The 16377-nt window shown below is 36.0% G+C and overlaps 1 protein-coding gene across 2 annotated transcripts; it reads left to right on the top strand.

Moving 5' to 3' along the window:
* The first annotated feature begins 1308 nt into the window (after positions 1–1308).
* On the top strand, positions 1309–10631 carry GCG (glucagon). Of its 2 annotated transcripts, XM_037140398.2 has the most exons (6): positions 1309–1379; positions 4363–4459; positions 5931–6092; positions 7765–7902; positions 9216–9359; positions 10580–10631. In XM_037140398.2, exons 2-6 carry the CDS (start codon positions 4368–4370, stop codon positions 10584–10586), a joined length of 543 nt encoding a protein of 180 aa, XP_036996293.1. In that variant the 5' UTR covers positions 1309–1379; positions 4363–4367; the 3' UTR covers positions 10587–10631. The 2 variants fall into 2 exon arrangements, with proteins under 2 accessions (XP_036996293.1, XP_036996294.1); XM_037140399.2 differs by lacking the exon at positions 10580–10631 and having other exon boundaries at positions 9216–9363.
* Positions 10632–16377: the final 5746 nt, after the last annotated feature.

The raw sequence follows: 16377 nt of genomic DNA, 5'->3' as shown, positions 1-16377 counted from the left end.
CACAAAAACCCATTCCGAAGGTATCCCAATTCTATGTAGAATTTATCTCTATGGTGTTTAAGTAGTTCTCTACCCAACTTTGGATCCAATCCACAGCTGAAGAGTTTAAATTCATTGGGGATGTTTCTCCGGTTGTATCAATGATTTACTTCTGCAAAAGTCATCAGCTTTATCATGCTTTGGATGGTATTAGAAGATGAGAATCTAGTTAGACAGTGTTGCAATGACTTTGTCATGCAGAATCAGTTTTTTTATTTTTAGAAGAGTCATTTAACCTACCGTCTCATTTGACAAATATGGAAGCTGAGGCACAAAGAGACGTGTGACAGGACCACAGCCACACAACGTATTGACAGCAGCCAGACTAAAATAGAATGATGTGCTGTCTGCCAGATAACTCCTTACTTTTCTCTTCATCTAAAGTAATCAGACTCATGTCTGCTAAATCCAATAGATCATTGAAGTCTTAAGTAGCAGATGAGAAAGCTCATCAGATACCTAAGACAGTACACATAGTAGCTTGTTCTGTTATAAACTAGTGTCCAGGCTAAGTCTCTCTTACCAGTAGACTTAGCGTTTAAATACCCATCAGAAGGAAAAAGAAGTACTAGACCCTGTCGTTTTAGCATGACCCATCTTGGATGTTTAATCGTCATTTTGCTTTATCCTTTCTTCCTGACTCCAGTTTATTACAACAAAACACATTAGGTTCTAACTGATACTCTTAAAATTCCCCATGAAAAAATGCAAGTTAATTCCATATAGTGGGGGCTGTGAGGATTAATAAGCAGGTTCTAAGTAAAAAATGTATTATTTAGGTAGATAAAATGATTAATGGATTATTATATTCAGATAAATTTATCATAACTAAATAGTAAAGCAGAACAACTTTCACGACCTTTGAATGAGGCCATCATCTAAGTGGCCCCCCTCTAAGTGGGTTAACGATAAACTAAATAATTTTACATCTTCAGCATTAAAATTCACTTTAGAGTAGTTAAGTGAGTTTCATGCTCGATTGAGAGTGGAAGGTAAATTTCCAAACTGTCCTTTCCATCATCCCCCCAACACACACACACGAGAAAGGCACAAGAGTAAATAAAGTTTCCTGTCCTCTGAGGTCCCACCCAACAAAAGCGTAGAATGAGATGAGCAAAGTAAGTGGGCGAGTGAAATCGTTTGTAACAAAAGCCCATTATTTACAGATGAGAAATTTATATTGTCAGCATATGATCTGTGAGGCTAAGCAGCGGTGGAGGGTGTATAAAAGCAGTGTGCTTTGGTGCAGAAGTACAGAGCTCAGGACACAGCTCTCCCGCAGTCCCACAGAGGGCTCGCTCCCCCACCTCCTGCTCTGTTCCACGCCCCAGAGTCCGAAGGTAAGATTAACACTGAGGGGTTGTTTAAGACTGTATATTCTGTTTGGGGTATGGTGAAATATTTATAAGGAAACAAATTATTATTAAGAATTAAAGTGTTCTTTCATCTTATACTGTATTACTAATAATACATGGGGCAGAATTAAGAAGAAAAAGTGATATAAAATGTATTCATCTGAATGTCAACACAATGAAGCTGCAAAATGAGTTGGAAAAATAATTCAATGAGAAAATATAAAGTAAAAAGAAAAACAAAGATTCAAATCAATGCTCTGATTACAAGATTTAACTGTTATGAAGACTGCCTTTTAAAAATAAGGGGTAACATTTTTAAATAAATATTATCCTTGGACTTGATAAATGTGTATATTACTTGGAGCAGAAGGCGCCTTTTTAAATTCAACAGAAATGTGTCCATTAGAGAGGCTATAATAGTAATTTCTCCTTACCAATGAAAACTTACAGTTTTCCAAAAGAGAAGACTCAACATCATCATTCAAATATTCAAATTTCTGATCAGTCTATCAAAAAATTAAAGTCCATGAAATCAGCTCTTTGTAAACAAGCTGATAAGCTCTTTGTAGCTTATTTGGTGCAGTGAACAAATATCAATTATTGGGAAGTTTGACTAGAGCTGAATAAAACCACAGATTAATGATTATCTACTAAGGATTGAGAACCAATAGTGATAAATAAAATATCTAAAATGTCCACATTTTAAAATGAAACTTTAATAAATCTCTTTAGACTCAAAATCAGATGTCCTAAAATTCCTATTTAAGTTCTTGAGTAAAGAGAAAGATTTTACAAACATCTTCGATGAAATAAATGATTCAGTGGTGTTTTTTTCCACACCTGCCAAAAAACCTGTGAAAGGAAATGAGACAACCAGTTTAAAAAATATTTATTTGGCCTACAACACCAATACATTTAAGATTATTATATAATGTCACCTTGCCTAGGTCTAAGATTAATCTTCTAAAAGACTTCCTACACAAGAAATACTATTGTTACTACATGGTCCCTTTAAATTTGAGTGGAAAGGTGAAGTTTTTATAAAACTACAGATTTTCTTCTCAAGCTACCTAAATTTGGGGTGGGGGCAGCAGAGTAACTGGAAATTTCTTAGTGAAAGAGATTTTGAAACTAAAATAACACACATTTGCTTTCTCGGTAGTGGTATTCAAAGAATTATTCTTATTGTTTTCACAGTGTTGTAGACTTCTACACATGAATAAATGAGATTTTAAAAGCCAGTTTCCCTCTCAGCAGAACTCACTGTATTGCCTGCAGAGGACTTTGAACAGTCACTTCTGTATGGCAGTTTCCTCTTCCATCAGCTCCCACAGCCTCTGAACACCACATGCTTGGAGTCCACCTCCGCATAATATAATAGAAGATTTTGTAAAGCCTTTAGGGACTTTACACAGAAGGAATTATTTAGGACTAAATTGACTTTGCCATAGTGGTGTAATTCTAAAAAGAAATGTTTGCTTTAATTTTTTTTAATTCCTGAAAGTGTGAACTTATAATTGAGAAGTATAATCAGAAGACACTACTTACATACATGGCAAAATTTCCAGTTTGCCGACTCAACAAACTGAAGAATAGCAAGATGCCAAACTAGTAATTTAATGTTGATGAATGAAGAAAGGTGACTATGTAAGTCCTATTGTATTGCTTTGTCTAACTAACACTTAGTCTAAAGAGACTTAATATTTCAAAGAAAAAAATACCACTGCTGGTATTACACTTTCCACGTTTTACTGCCAAAGATAGATAGTAAATATGGCCAGGATGTTAAAGAAAAGATTGATAGTTTAAAATGATAATATTTGTAAAATTGTTATTTCAAACCAAATGCCATTTGCTAAAAATACTCATTCAAATTATTTATGGATAAACATAACCAACGTTGAACTGAAATCCCTACTTCTCAAAGTAAATGTGGTCAGACTAAAGTAGCAGAGAGAAGTGTTTGACAAATGCTGGACTTGAGTTTCTGCTCAGAATGTAGAGGGGCGTGCCCTGTAGGGACAAGTTCATGTTAGCTCCCACCCCATCCTCTCTGCATCATCTTGTCCTGGGCATCCTGTGGCTTCACGGGGCATCTGCTGTGGTATGAGGGTAGGCAACCAAGTGTGTCCTACAACCAGGTCTAGAGTGTCACAAGAAGTAAATGACATGCCCTGGACTGAGTCCAATTATAAAACAACCCGAGGACTTCCAAGACTTCAGAAGCAAGCATTAATTTTCATTATGACAGTGATCTCTGAGTTTCTTAGTTGTGATTGTTCAAGTTGCCAGAAGCATTAGTTCTTGTTGCAAATTGCTTGTCTTTAAAATGATTTTTTCCCTTTAATTTAGAACAGGTCAAAGCACTCTAAAATACCTCAAATCTGTTGGTCGCTTTATAATTACAAAGTCTAGACCAAGTTACACTATTTAAAATATAAATGAATAATACATCTGAACCGACAGCTGGTATGCCAAGTTGTAGCCTGAGGCTGCTTTAAGATGGTTGAAATGCAGGATAATGTAAATGCTTGGAAGTGAAGGACTATTAATTGAAAGCCAGACTGATAGGGAAGGGGGTGGCATTATGGATAAGGTGGCTTTCAGACTAACCATATGTAGCGTATCATCCACAGTGGATATTTTAAATGTTTATCATGGACATTTTTAATTCTAGGTCTGGAAATGAGTATTCTAATCATTAACAGAAGTGTCTTACATTGATGAAAAGGCCTAATAGTGCTACACATCTTTTGTATTTTATTTTTTGCCATCTAAAAAATCTGGAGGAAATATAATCTACTATTTGAAATTATGCTGGAAATGCACTCAGCATAAAGTTGATGAATAGTATTTTCTTTTTATTTATAATATTTATTCTGTCAAAATCAAACTAAATTAGCCTGACATGTTTAAATATGTTTGCCTGTCTCCCTCCCCACACCTCTCCTTGACTGTATTTCAACAGCAAAAATGAAAAGCATTTACTTTGTGGCTGGATTATTTGTAATGCTGGTGCAAGGCAGCTGGCAACGTTCCCTTCAGGACACAGAGGAGACATCCAGGTATTAAATCTTTAGACTTGAACTACTATAGCACTATGGTTATATTATAGCCTTTGAAAACTATAATTGGTGAATGGGTCTCAGTAATTTAAAATAAATACTCTGCATAATTTTCAAGTGTTTAAAATATCATTGCGATAAAGTTGTTTCTTTACTCTTGTGAGTATAGATTAAAGTATGTTGTTTCACAACCAGAGGAGTAGGCAAAGTTGAAAAATGTGTTACATGGGAAACTATAGCTTGTTGAAATCTTCAGCTGATCCTATCTACCCATTCACTACTCACACACTGCATAGTAGATTATTTTAATTACTTACACCCACTTTTTCTTTTTATTCCTTTTAAAAAATAACACTGTTTCTTGCTAATTGTAAAAGTCATACATGTTCATGATAGAAAATATGCAAAAATGTTATGTGTTAATATGTACTATATATAAAAATATCTCAGATCATTATACAGCTTCATATTATGCCTTTTCTCTTAGCACTGTATTGTTACCTTTTTTTATCATTAGGAGTATCTATCAAATGTATGATCTCTAATGGCTGCATACTATTTCACCTCATAAATGTACAATATTTATTTAGCTCTTCCTCTTCTATTGAACACTTGGGTTCCTAAATTTTCCCACAAAGAATGCAGCAAATAATATTTCTCCCTACATTTTTTTTTACTGTTTATCTGAGGCTAGATTTCTAGTGGTAAAATTACTGTGTCAAAGGGTCTGAATGACTTTAAATCTTTCAAGTCTTTGCCAACTAGCTTTCTGGAAAAGTCATGCACACGCACACTCCCATCAGCATTAAGGAAATATTCTACTCGCAATATACACACCCCTGTATTTAATCTTTGCAATTTGATAGATGAAATGGTATATCTATTCTATTTCTGAATATTAATCACATTGAATGTTTCCCCCTATTTGCCATGCCAATCAACTGTTGATTACCGACATGTAGATTATTCACTATACCGTTTGAAATTAGCAAGAGCTTTTCCTTCTCTTTCTTTGAACTTTTAATTTTTTCTCTTTCACCATTAGCTATCATGTAACCAGGTAATGAAGCTACCTTTTATATCAAAACATGCAAAACAAAATTGGGAACATAGATCAGCTGCCCAAATGGTTTGAAATTCTTTACTCTTTTAAAATAATCAAATCATTGCTCTCTTTGCCATTATTGGCACAATCATAAGTAGATTAATTAGTTGAAAAAAGATTTACTTAATCTTATTTTAGTAAAGAAAAAACCACTTAAAATATGTTAGTAGGATTCAGATTCAGAGTGTATTCAACTCTAATAAAGTTCTGAAATTCTCATGGCAAACAAGGTCTCTCTGATACCAGATGAAATAGTCAAGGCACCTGCCTTTCAATTTCACATGGTCTTGTGTTTTGAGAAGGTCGTCCTCAAGTGAGTCTACTCTTGAGGAGAAATTTAGCTGCACCAAACATTGTTCTTCACAGCTCATTTCCAGCTCCCCAGAGAGACCCGCTCAATGATCCGAATCAGATGAATGAAGACAAGCGCCATTCCCAAGGCACATTCACTAGCGACTACAGCAAATACCTGGACTCCAGGCGTGCTCAGGATTTTGTGCAGTGGTTGATGAACACCAAAAGAAACAAGTACGCATCGAAACCTAGTCTAAAATGTGCACACAAATGTATTACTTAAATATGTCTAAAATTTCTCTCAACTACGTTACATTATCAGGCTCATCAAACAATGCCCATAAGCGTTTTCAGTTTTGATGATTTTCAAGGTTGGTGATGCCATCCTCTGTATTATGCTTCTAAATGTCTCAACTATCACCCCACCAAATGCCCTATCCACCCTCTAATGGGATGTAGGCTTGAAATTATTTTCCCAACTCTGGCCTCATTGTTAATATTTACTCTTTTGTCCACTTTCTGTTAACACTGAAAGCTGCATTTTGTAGACTTGCAAAGTTAGGAATTTAATTTCTGACCAAAAGTTGAGAGCAAATTCAACATTCCCTTCTAGAGTTCAAACTCATGGCTGTGATCACATTCAAAGTAACCCCTAGCCAAGTTAATCATGGTAAGGAATGGAAACAGATGCAGTCTTTTTCTTGTAGAATACAATCCAAGATACACATTTAAAATTATAGCCTCGCTGCACCGCATAAAGAGAGAAGAAAGCAAATAAGAACACAAGCCTATCATAAGGCATACATTTTAATGTTGGATTTTCATTCACAGTGTTGGGTTTTATGATGCATGTAGGCTACTGAAGGAAATCATCCACAAGGGTTTCGCAGAGATGGTGGAATTTCACAATTTCTTTGGAAAGTGGCCCATGAGGGAAGGGAGTTATGCATTCAAAGTAGCTGAAGGAATCTAAGAATCAGGAAAAGGGCATAGATTTGTCTGGATAGAATGGAAAAGGGAGAAAGAGAATGAGAGACAGAGAATGAACATGGGTCAGCAGGAAGAATTGGAAGGACAGGGTTGTCGACCAAAAGTTCTTGAAGTGGAGGGCATGCCAGGAAAAAGGGTGGTCAAGGTGAGAGCAGACCCTGGGAGCAGCCCTGTTAGGGACTGTGGACATGGCCACTGGTGAAATACGAAAAATCACGAATTTGAAAAAAACTGAAGACAACTGTCCTCATTTCTAGGAAGAGAATGCCACAATTTGATAAATTAATGTAAAATAATCCTTGCTTTCAAAGATTGCTATTGTGTTTAAGATGAACCCCACCCCCAGGGGTAATAAATGCAGGAGAAACTGAGGGCAGCTAGTCAACCGCCTACAAAAAACACTGCGCACACTCGAGGGTGATGTGGGGTCATCATCTTAGCCTTCCCCATTGCTGTCCCATCTCACATTTCCTTTCATCCATCATCATGCGGTCTTTTTCATGATATTTTTGAGATGGTCCTTTGCTTTCCCTTGACTCAGTTATCTGTCTCTGAACCCGAACGCACTACTGACAAACAGCTGCCTTATTTGCAAGCAGCATAGCATATTGGGAGTCAGTTCACTTACACGGAGACTGGAGTAAATGCAGCACTAACAAGGACACAGAGAAGCCGTGGAGGTGAAAATGGGTGCACGGGGTGAAATAAGGGAGCATTAGCTCTTCTTAATGGTCATTATCCCTCTCCCACCAAACTCCAATTCAGATAATTACTATAGTTTTGAGGTGAGCTACTCTCATCTCCCAGATCTCCTGAGCCCCTTGTACGTAGAATCCTCAACCCGAAGCTGCCACTGCTTATAGAACTTTACTGCTAAAGACACAGATCTTCAATGAAACTTTCACATGTCTTTCAGGAATAATATCGCTAAGCGTCATGATGAATTTGAGAGACACGCTGAAGGGACTTTTACCAGTGATGTAAGTTCTTATTTGGAAGGCCAAGCCGCCAAGGAATTCATTGCTTGGTTGGTGAAAGGCCGAGGAAGGCGAGAGTAAGTCTGTATACTCCTACTTTTTTTTTTTTTGGCGTGATGCTGAAAACTTTGACTACAGTTGTCTACATATGGATTTGAATTATGGAAGAAATTACTTTAGTCTCACAAAGCAAGGAGATAACTCCTATTGTAGGAGAGAGTCTATAAGAATCTAATCTATTTTATTGATAGTAGCAAGTATTAATGATAGAGTCAAATGGGTGACATTTTTATTCCACATTAGAGTTGTGTTATAATTAGACTATTAATTTCTTAATCCAAGACACTTTTGAGAATAGAGAGCTTTTGAGAACTACACCAGGACAATAAGCTTAAACCACAACTGTCCTAGGTAAATGAAGGATAAAGAAAAAGAGAAGAATGTTGAAAACTTACTTCGACTTTAAATATTTACAAGTGGGATCAATATATATGTATATGTTAGTAAGTATTTAGGTAAAAATCTGATGAAGAGTGAAGGGAACTAAACTTAAGATGCGTTATGAAATGACACTCAAAATAGAGCTGTGTTCAAACATCCATAAATTTAACAACACACCCAATTTTTATGGGACTGTCACAGAGATAACCATAGCATTTTCATATTTGAAAATGAGGCTAAGACCTGTAGGTACCAACTTGTATCTTACCACAACCGAACACACCCCTGAACCATCCCATTTTCTCCTGACCATTTTGATTGATATTTGAATTATGAGAAGCAGGAAATTCACGTGTAACTCAGCTTTTCAGTGAGATTTAAAACAAGCTTACGGAGACTTAAAGAAATCTTAAGACAGAATGGAACTGGTATTGTCACTGTTTTTTTTTTAAACATTAATAATCCAGTTTACAAAATCAATGGTAAAATAGTTGTTTACACTTGAGGATAATTTATAGTGTTTTAAAGGGATACCAAAAATTCTGCTAATTAAACTAATCAAAGAGAGTATCTGGTATAGACTGAGGTTTAATCCCTTAATACTGCACTTTGCAAGGCTGTTCTGATCATCGTTATAGCACAGTATATATTTTCTGAATCATAAACAAATTAATAGTCTCAATAATAACTTCTGTGTTGCCAGACATTGAAAAAAGCATGAAGTTATACAGACTGGGTTTCCCACCCAGCTCTGCCCTCTTCTTCCTAGAGCATTGTCCTTTCTGCCATGACCAATTCACACAGGTTTCTATGAAGCTTTTCATAGTAGGCCCTCTGTAAACAGAAACTCAGTTTTTTCAGTGAACCGTACATGTCTCCAGTGATAGGCAACCAGTAAACATTTATTTAATGCATTTAACTGAGTACTGACTTTTCCCCTTTTTCTCAGTTTCCCAGAAGAAGTCACCATTGTTGAAGAGCTCCGCCGCAGACATGCCGACGGCTCTTTCTCTGATGAGATGAACACAGTTCTTGATAATCTTGCCACCAGGGACTTTATCAACTGGTTGATTCAGACCAAGATTACTGACAGGTGATTGCATTTTAGTTCATTCTGAAAACCATCAAAATGGTCATAAATATTATCATACTGCTACAGGTTGTTCCGTATGTGGGGAGGAGAGTCTTGGTATATAACCAAAATTATGAATCATTTAGGAGTATGTTATTGTATTTGTTTTAAATCATTATGCTTTTATCCATTTACCTATTTATCCAAAAACATTTCCTGAGTTTCAATAAGAGACAGGGCACTAAGAACACAGATAAGAATACAACAGGGAACTGTCATTCACATATTAATGTCACATTACAAATGTCTACGTATGTTGAAATTTTAGCACAAAATAAAATTTCAGCATATTTGGTAGTATGTACTTAATGTAGTAAGCATATTGATAAAAAAATCCTAAGAATCCTAAAACATCAATTTCAAAGAACCTATGCACCACAATGTTCATAGCAGCACAATTTATCAAGAGTTGGAAGCAACCTAGGTGCCCATGAGTAAATGAATGGATCAAAAAATTGTGGTACATATACACAATGGAATTCTATGCAGCAGAGAGAAAGAAGGAGCTACTACCCTTTGCAACAACGTGGATGGAACTGGAAAGCATTATGCTGAGTGAAATAGGCCAGGTGTTGAAAGGCAAATACCATATGATCTCACCTTTAACAGGAAGCTAAATAACAAAACAAACAAGCAAGCAGAATATAAACAAAGACACTGAAATAGAGAACAAGGGGACAGTGACCAGAGGGGAGAGGGAAGGGAATTTAAAGGGGAAAAAGGGGAGGGATTTGGAGGAACAAATAGGAAGGACACAGGGATGAGAACTAAGGGGGGTGGAAATGGGAGGGAGGTGGGGAGCACGGGGCAGGGGGGGGGCTGGGATGGGAGAAATAGATAAAAAACTGTACTCAAAAAATAACTAAATAAAAATTTTTAAAAAGAACAAGCAAATAAAAAAATAAATTAAAAAATCTAAACACCAAAATTAACCACTTATCTTGATAGGCTGTAATTGCTTTTTTATAATTATTTATACATTTCATATTTTCTGTTAGGAAAACTTTAGGATAAATCATCTTTAAATACAAATATTTGAAGAGTTCAAAAGACTAAGGGATTTATAAGATATAAAGATTAATAAATAACTATCAAAACAAATGTTTAAAGTGCTGCCTGGATAGTTCAGGTCATCTGAGTTTTCTAGCAGTTACATCCCGTTTTCTGTTTTTTATCTTTAGGAAGTGAGTATGCCACTGTTCAGGACCACCTTCATCACCTGCCAGCCACGTGGGATGTTTGAAATTTTAAGTTCTGTAAATTTAAGAGGTGTATTTGAAGCCATGTTGCTTTGCATGCCAATGAATAGATTATCTTTTGATGTTATGTTGCCTAAAGATTATAACTGGAATAAACCATCGTCAAAATGTTGCTAAAATATCAGCTTTAAAATATAAAAGTGAAAAATCTCTTATTTTCTTATTTTGAATGAAATACCCTAACCTTATAGTTAGCCATAAAATTGTTTTTCTATGATATAATTTGTATATATAAACTATTTCAGTCACAAAATGTCTGCATTATAATAAGGGTAGGGCTGGTAGCCACAGAGGTGAAACTGGAAAGAGAACTTTCTTGTCAAAACTTTTATCATAAAAACACTTAGCTTTCAATATATCAAAGAAAGACTTAAATAAAATACTCAAGCTTCTTTCCCATTGTCTGTTTTCTCTCTTCTTCATGACCCCACTCCTTCCAAACACCTCTTCTCCCTGAGCTGGTAGCCCACAGCCCAAAACTGGTCAGGCATCGCTTCATGTTGTGAATGGCTGCATGTGAACATTTGGAGCCAACATTGGAACCTCATGGTATTTTACATATATGTATTGATGTCTCCAGAAAGATTGGGACTTCAGGCAATATTGGATCCACAAAACAAATCTCTTCTGCCTCCTTTGAAGAGTCACACGTTCTTCAGATCACTACTGTGCCCCCTCCATACACACATACACAAACTATACACAGGTGCGTGCTCACACCGCACACTCATAATGTACACAGGCAGGCACCTTCCCCTAGTCCACTTTGTTCATACATCTCACTGGCCTGGCGCCTGCTGACATTTAGGTGTCTGTCATGCCCTGTACCCATATCCCCCCATCCTGCAGTGTCCGGTGTCTCATGCCAATCTGGTGTTGACTGCCATGCCAGAGATTATTTTTTTAGTCTACAGCATTGCCAACTCTCTTTCTCTCTTTTTAAATTGAAATATAATAAACATATAACATCATGTAAGTTTAAGTAACACAATGAGCCAATTTGATACATTTATTTATTGCTGTATGATTACCACCTTAGATTTAGCTAACCCTCTATCAAGTCACATAGTCATTATTACTTTTAGGGGATGAAAACATTTAAGATCTAGTGTTTTACAAATTTTTAGTGTATAATACAGTATTGTGGATTGTAGTAACTATGCTGTGCATTAGATCACCAGAATTTGTTCATCTTCTAGTTGCAAGTTTGTACCCTTTGACAAAATCTCCCCAATTCCAGTACCCCCGTCCCTCACCAGGCCCAGGTAACCACCATTCTACTCTTTGTCTCAATGAGGTTGAGCTTTTTAGATTTCACATGTAGGTGATTTTACAGTATTTATTATTCTCCATCTGGTTTATCTCACTAAGCATAATACACTCAAAGTTAATTCCCATCTTTAGCAAATGGCAGGATTTCCTGGTTGACAGAGCAAACAAAAAATCAGTAATATCTGATAAACTCAATTAACAAAATAAGCTTGGCATTTATACTATATTACATCTACTAATAATAAAATTAATATTCTAAGCACACAGAGAATGTTTACCAAGATTGACTTTATGCTGGGTCAAAAGTCTTTTATAAACTTCAATTATGAGATTATTCAGAGTATGCTTTCTGACCACAGTGGAATTAGGCTAGAAATTAAAAACAAAAGATACTTTACAAATTCACAATTGCTTGAAACTAGGCAATTATTTCTATATAATCCATTGGTCAAAGAAGAAATCATAAAGAAAAATAAAGAAATACTTTTGAATTCTATGATAATGAAGCTATAATAAATACAAATTGGAAATAAAACTAAAGCAGTGTTTAATGGTAAAAGATAGCTTTGAATGCATTTGTTAGAAAAAATAAATGAGGAAATCAGTAGCCTAGATTTTACCTCAAGAAAGTTTAAAAAAAAAAAACAGCCCTGGCTGGTGTGGCTCAGTGGGCTGAGTGCTGGCCTGTGAACCAAAGGGTCACTGGTTTGATTCCCAGTCAGAGCACATGCCTGGGTTGCAGGCCAGTTCCCCAGTTAGGGGCATGCAAGATGCAGACACACATTAATGTTTCCCACTCTTTCTTCCTCTCTTCCCCTCTCCCTCAAAATAAATAAAAATAAAATCTAAAAAACAGATTTCAGTGCCTCTCAAAAAATAAGCAAAAGAAAATAAACAATCAGGAGAAAATAATGAAATACAGAAAAATTGGTAGTAAAAATTAAGAAAGCCCAAAGTTGGTTCCTTGGCCACATTAATAAAATTAGTAAATCCCCAGCAAGATTAAGCAAGAAAAAAAGAGGAAAAGTTACCAATAACTATAATAAAAGGGGACAACTCTAAAATCTTACAGACAATAAAAATAAAATAAGAATATAAAAATATATGCCTGATAAATTTGACAATTAGATGAAATCAACAAATTTCTTTAAAACTCTTACTAAAATAGACACAACTAATAGGAAAATCTTAAGAGTCCTCTGTGTAGTATAAAAGTTGGATGTGTTATGTTGAATTTTTTTCAGAAAGAACTTCAGGCCCAGATGGCTTAACAGGTGAATTTTTCTAAACATTTAAGGAAGAGAAAACACCAATATTACATAAACTCTTCAAAATAATGGGAAAATAAGGAATATTTCCAAGCTCATTTTATAAGGCCAGGATAACATTGATATAAAATCTGAATCTGATAAATATTTTACAGAAAAGGAAAACAAAAAAAACCAATCTTGATTCATGAACAGAAGTGAAAAATCCTATACAAAACATCAATTAATCAAATCTAGCAATATATAAGAGAAACTATTACAGTATAAAGAAAGTGCATTCTAAGAATTTCAGAGTGATTTATTATTTCTTAAAAATTAATGTAATTCACAACACAACAGAAATAAACAAGATAAAATTCATATGCTCATTTCAATAACTGTAGCAAACATATATAATGAAATTTAAAACCTATTAACATTTTATTAAATTCTCAGGAAATAATAAAGTTAAAATCTTTACTTTGGTAGAAAGAACAATAACTAAATAATTTTATTTATTATTTATTACAAGAATAATAAGTCAAAATTGTGATTTAATGAAAAACAACAGAGAACACCACTAGCCAACCCAAGCAAAGAATAAAAGGAAACAATATATAATCTAAAATGAACTGGAAAACAGCCATTGAGACAGATAAAATTAAAACAAATTTGAGACTACTGAAAGTGCTGAACAAAAATATATATCTGGAAGATATGGATAAAAGTTTTAATATATTTTATTGAGTATGCTATTACACTTGTCCCAATTTTTCCTGCTTGGACTCCCTCTACCCAGTACTCCCCATTCACTCCAATATCCCCCCATCCCCTTTAGTTCTTGTCCATGGATCCTACATATACGTTCTTTGGTTACTCCATTTCCTATACTATTCTTAACATTACCCTCTCTATTCTCTACCTACCAATTTGTAGTTCTTAATCCCTGCACCTTTTCCCCCATTCTCCCCTTTCCTCCTTCCAACTGATAACCCTCCAAATGATCTCCATATCCATGATTCTTTTTCTGTAATGCTTGTTTGATTACTTTGTTTCTTAGATTCAATTGTTGATAATTGTGGATTTATTGCCATTTTAATATTAATAGTTTTCATCTTCTTCTTTTCTTAAATAAGTCCCTTTAACCCATTAATATGGCTTAGTGATGATGAACTCCCTTAGCTTTACATTGTCTGAGAAGCACTTTATCTGCCCTTCCATTCTAAATGATAGCTTTTCTGGATAAAGTAATCTAGGTTGTGGGTCCTTTGCTTTTCATAACTTTGAATACTTCTTGCTTGTCCCTTCTAACCTGCAAAGTTCGTTCTGAGAACTCAGCTGACAGTCTTGTGATAACTCCTTTGTAGGTAACTATCTGCTTTTCTCTTGCTGTTTTTAAGATTTTCTCTTTATCTTTTAACTTTTGGCATTTTCATTATGATGTGTCTTGGTGTGGTCCTCTTTGGGTGCATCTTGTTTGGGATTCTCTTTGCTTCTTTGACTTGTATGTTTATTTCCTTCACCAAACTAGGGAAGTTTTGCTCTTTCTCTTCTCTTTCTTGCACCCCTATGATTTGAATGTTGTGACACTTGAAGTTGCCCCAGAGGCTCCTTCGCCTATTCGTGTTTTCTTGGATTCTTTTTTTCCTTTTGCTATTCTGATTGAATGTTTTTTTTTCTTACTCACATTTCATATCATTAATTTGATTCTCAGCTTCATCGATGCCACTGTTGGTTCCCTATAAATTTTTCTTTATTTCTCTCAGAGTAAACTTCATTTCAGCCTGGATCTTTTTTATGCTGTTGAAGTAACCAATGAGTTCCTCAAATATCCTAAACACCAGTATTTTGAACTTTGCATCTGATAGATTGCTCATCTCCATATTTTTTAGTTCTTTCTCTCAAGTTGTTTTTCTGTTCTTTCATTTGGGCCATAGTTCTTTGTCTTCATCTTGGCAGCCTCCTTGTGTTTGTTTCTAAGTATTAGGTAGAGCTGCTTTGACCACCTGTCTTAGTAGCATGACCTATTGTAGAAAATCACACCAGTAAGTTGGATGGGGCAGAGCCTTAGGTAATTGTCAGGGTGGGCCAACCCATGTGAACCAGGTTGATGGAGTCTTCGATATGGAGTCACCACTCTGTGGCTCTGTGTTGGGGAGGGCTCAGAAAGTGAAGAGTGACAGTGCCTGACCTCTGAATTTTTGACTGGGAAGAAGTTGTCCCCCAGCACTTGCCCTGATGTGAGACACTTTAATTTCTTCCTGAATGCCACTGGTGCTCTTCCAACAGCTGCCCCAGTGCTTGAGCCCAGAGGGATTGAGTCCTAAATCCATCGTGGGCTCTTTAAGAGGAGACAAGTTTCTTCCACTGCCCCAATATCCACTTGTTTTTACAGCCAAAGGTTATGGGATTTATTTTCCTGGCACTGGACCCCTGGACTAGATGAACTGGTGTTGGGGTGGGATCCCTCACTCTCAAGGTATCCCTCCTGATTTTTATCCACTGCACGTGTGTAGGGGACCACCTGTTCTGCATCTCTGTGCTTCTCTGCACATCTCCATGTCTCCACCCCTCCTACACATATGGATGAATGTGACTTCTTTAATTCCTTGGTTGTTGGACTTTCATACAGCTGCTCTTCTGATGATTCTGGGTATGCTTCTTTGTAGCATAGTTGTAATTTTTGCTGTGTTTGTGTGGGGAGGCAAGCCATGTTTACCTATGCTTCCATCTTGACTGGAAGTCTGAATAAATATTTTTAATGTGATTTTTTAAATTGTCACTAGCAGAGATTTTAAAAGGCTTAAGTAATCTGATTTTTATAGAAGAAATGTTCAAAAGTGTCAAAGAATTATCTCATAGAAAGGTACCAGATCCAGATCATTTCACGTGGAACTTCTATCAAACTTCAAAGAGTAGATAATTACTATGCTTCATAAATTCTTTCAGAGTCCAGGGGAAAAACCAGGAGTGGCCTAATCCTTTTAATAAAGTGAGTATAACTATGGGGAACTGTTCTGTGTGGCATGGGAATGTAGCCCAGCTCCCACTCGGAAAAGCCAATAGGAAGCGAGGTCCTTTGCAGGACCCACACCCACACAGGACCCATACCCACAGAGTTTCTCCTATGGGGAATCAGGCCTGCATTGTACCTATGCTGCTATGAGACTTGCTTTTGCTAAAACTCCCTCACTCTGGATT

This window comes from Artibeus jamaicensis, unplaced genomic scaffold (genome assembly GCF_021234435.1).
Source record: "Artibeus jamaicensis isolate MK-2021 breed Jamaican fruit bat unplaced genomic scaffold, CSHL_Jam_final contig_391, whole genome shotgun sequence".
In the NCBI taxonomy this organism is placed as follows: Eukaryota; Metazoa; Chordata; class Mammalia; order Chiroptera; family Phyllostomidae; genus Artibeus; species Artibeus jamaicensis.
Note: the sequence above shows the minus strand (reverse complement) of the source record. Positions and strands in the feature narration are given on the sequence as shown.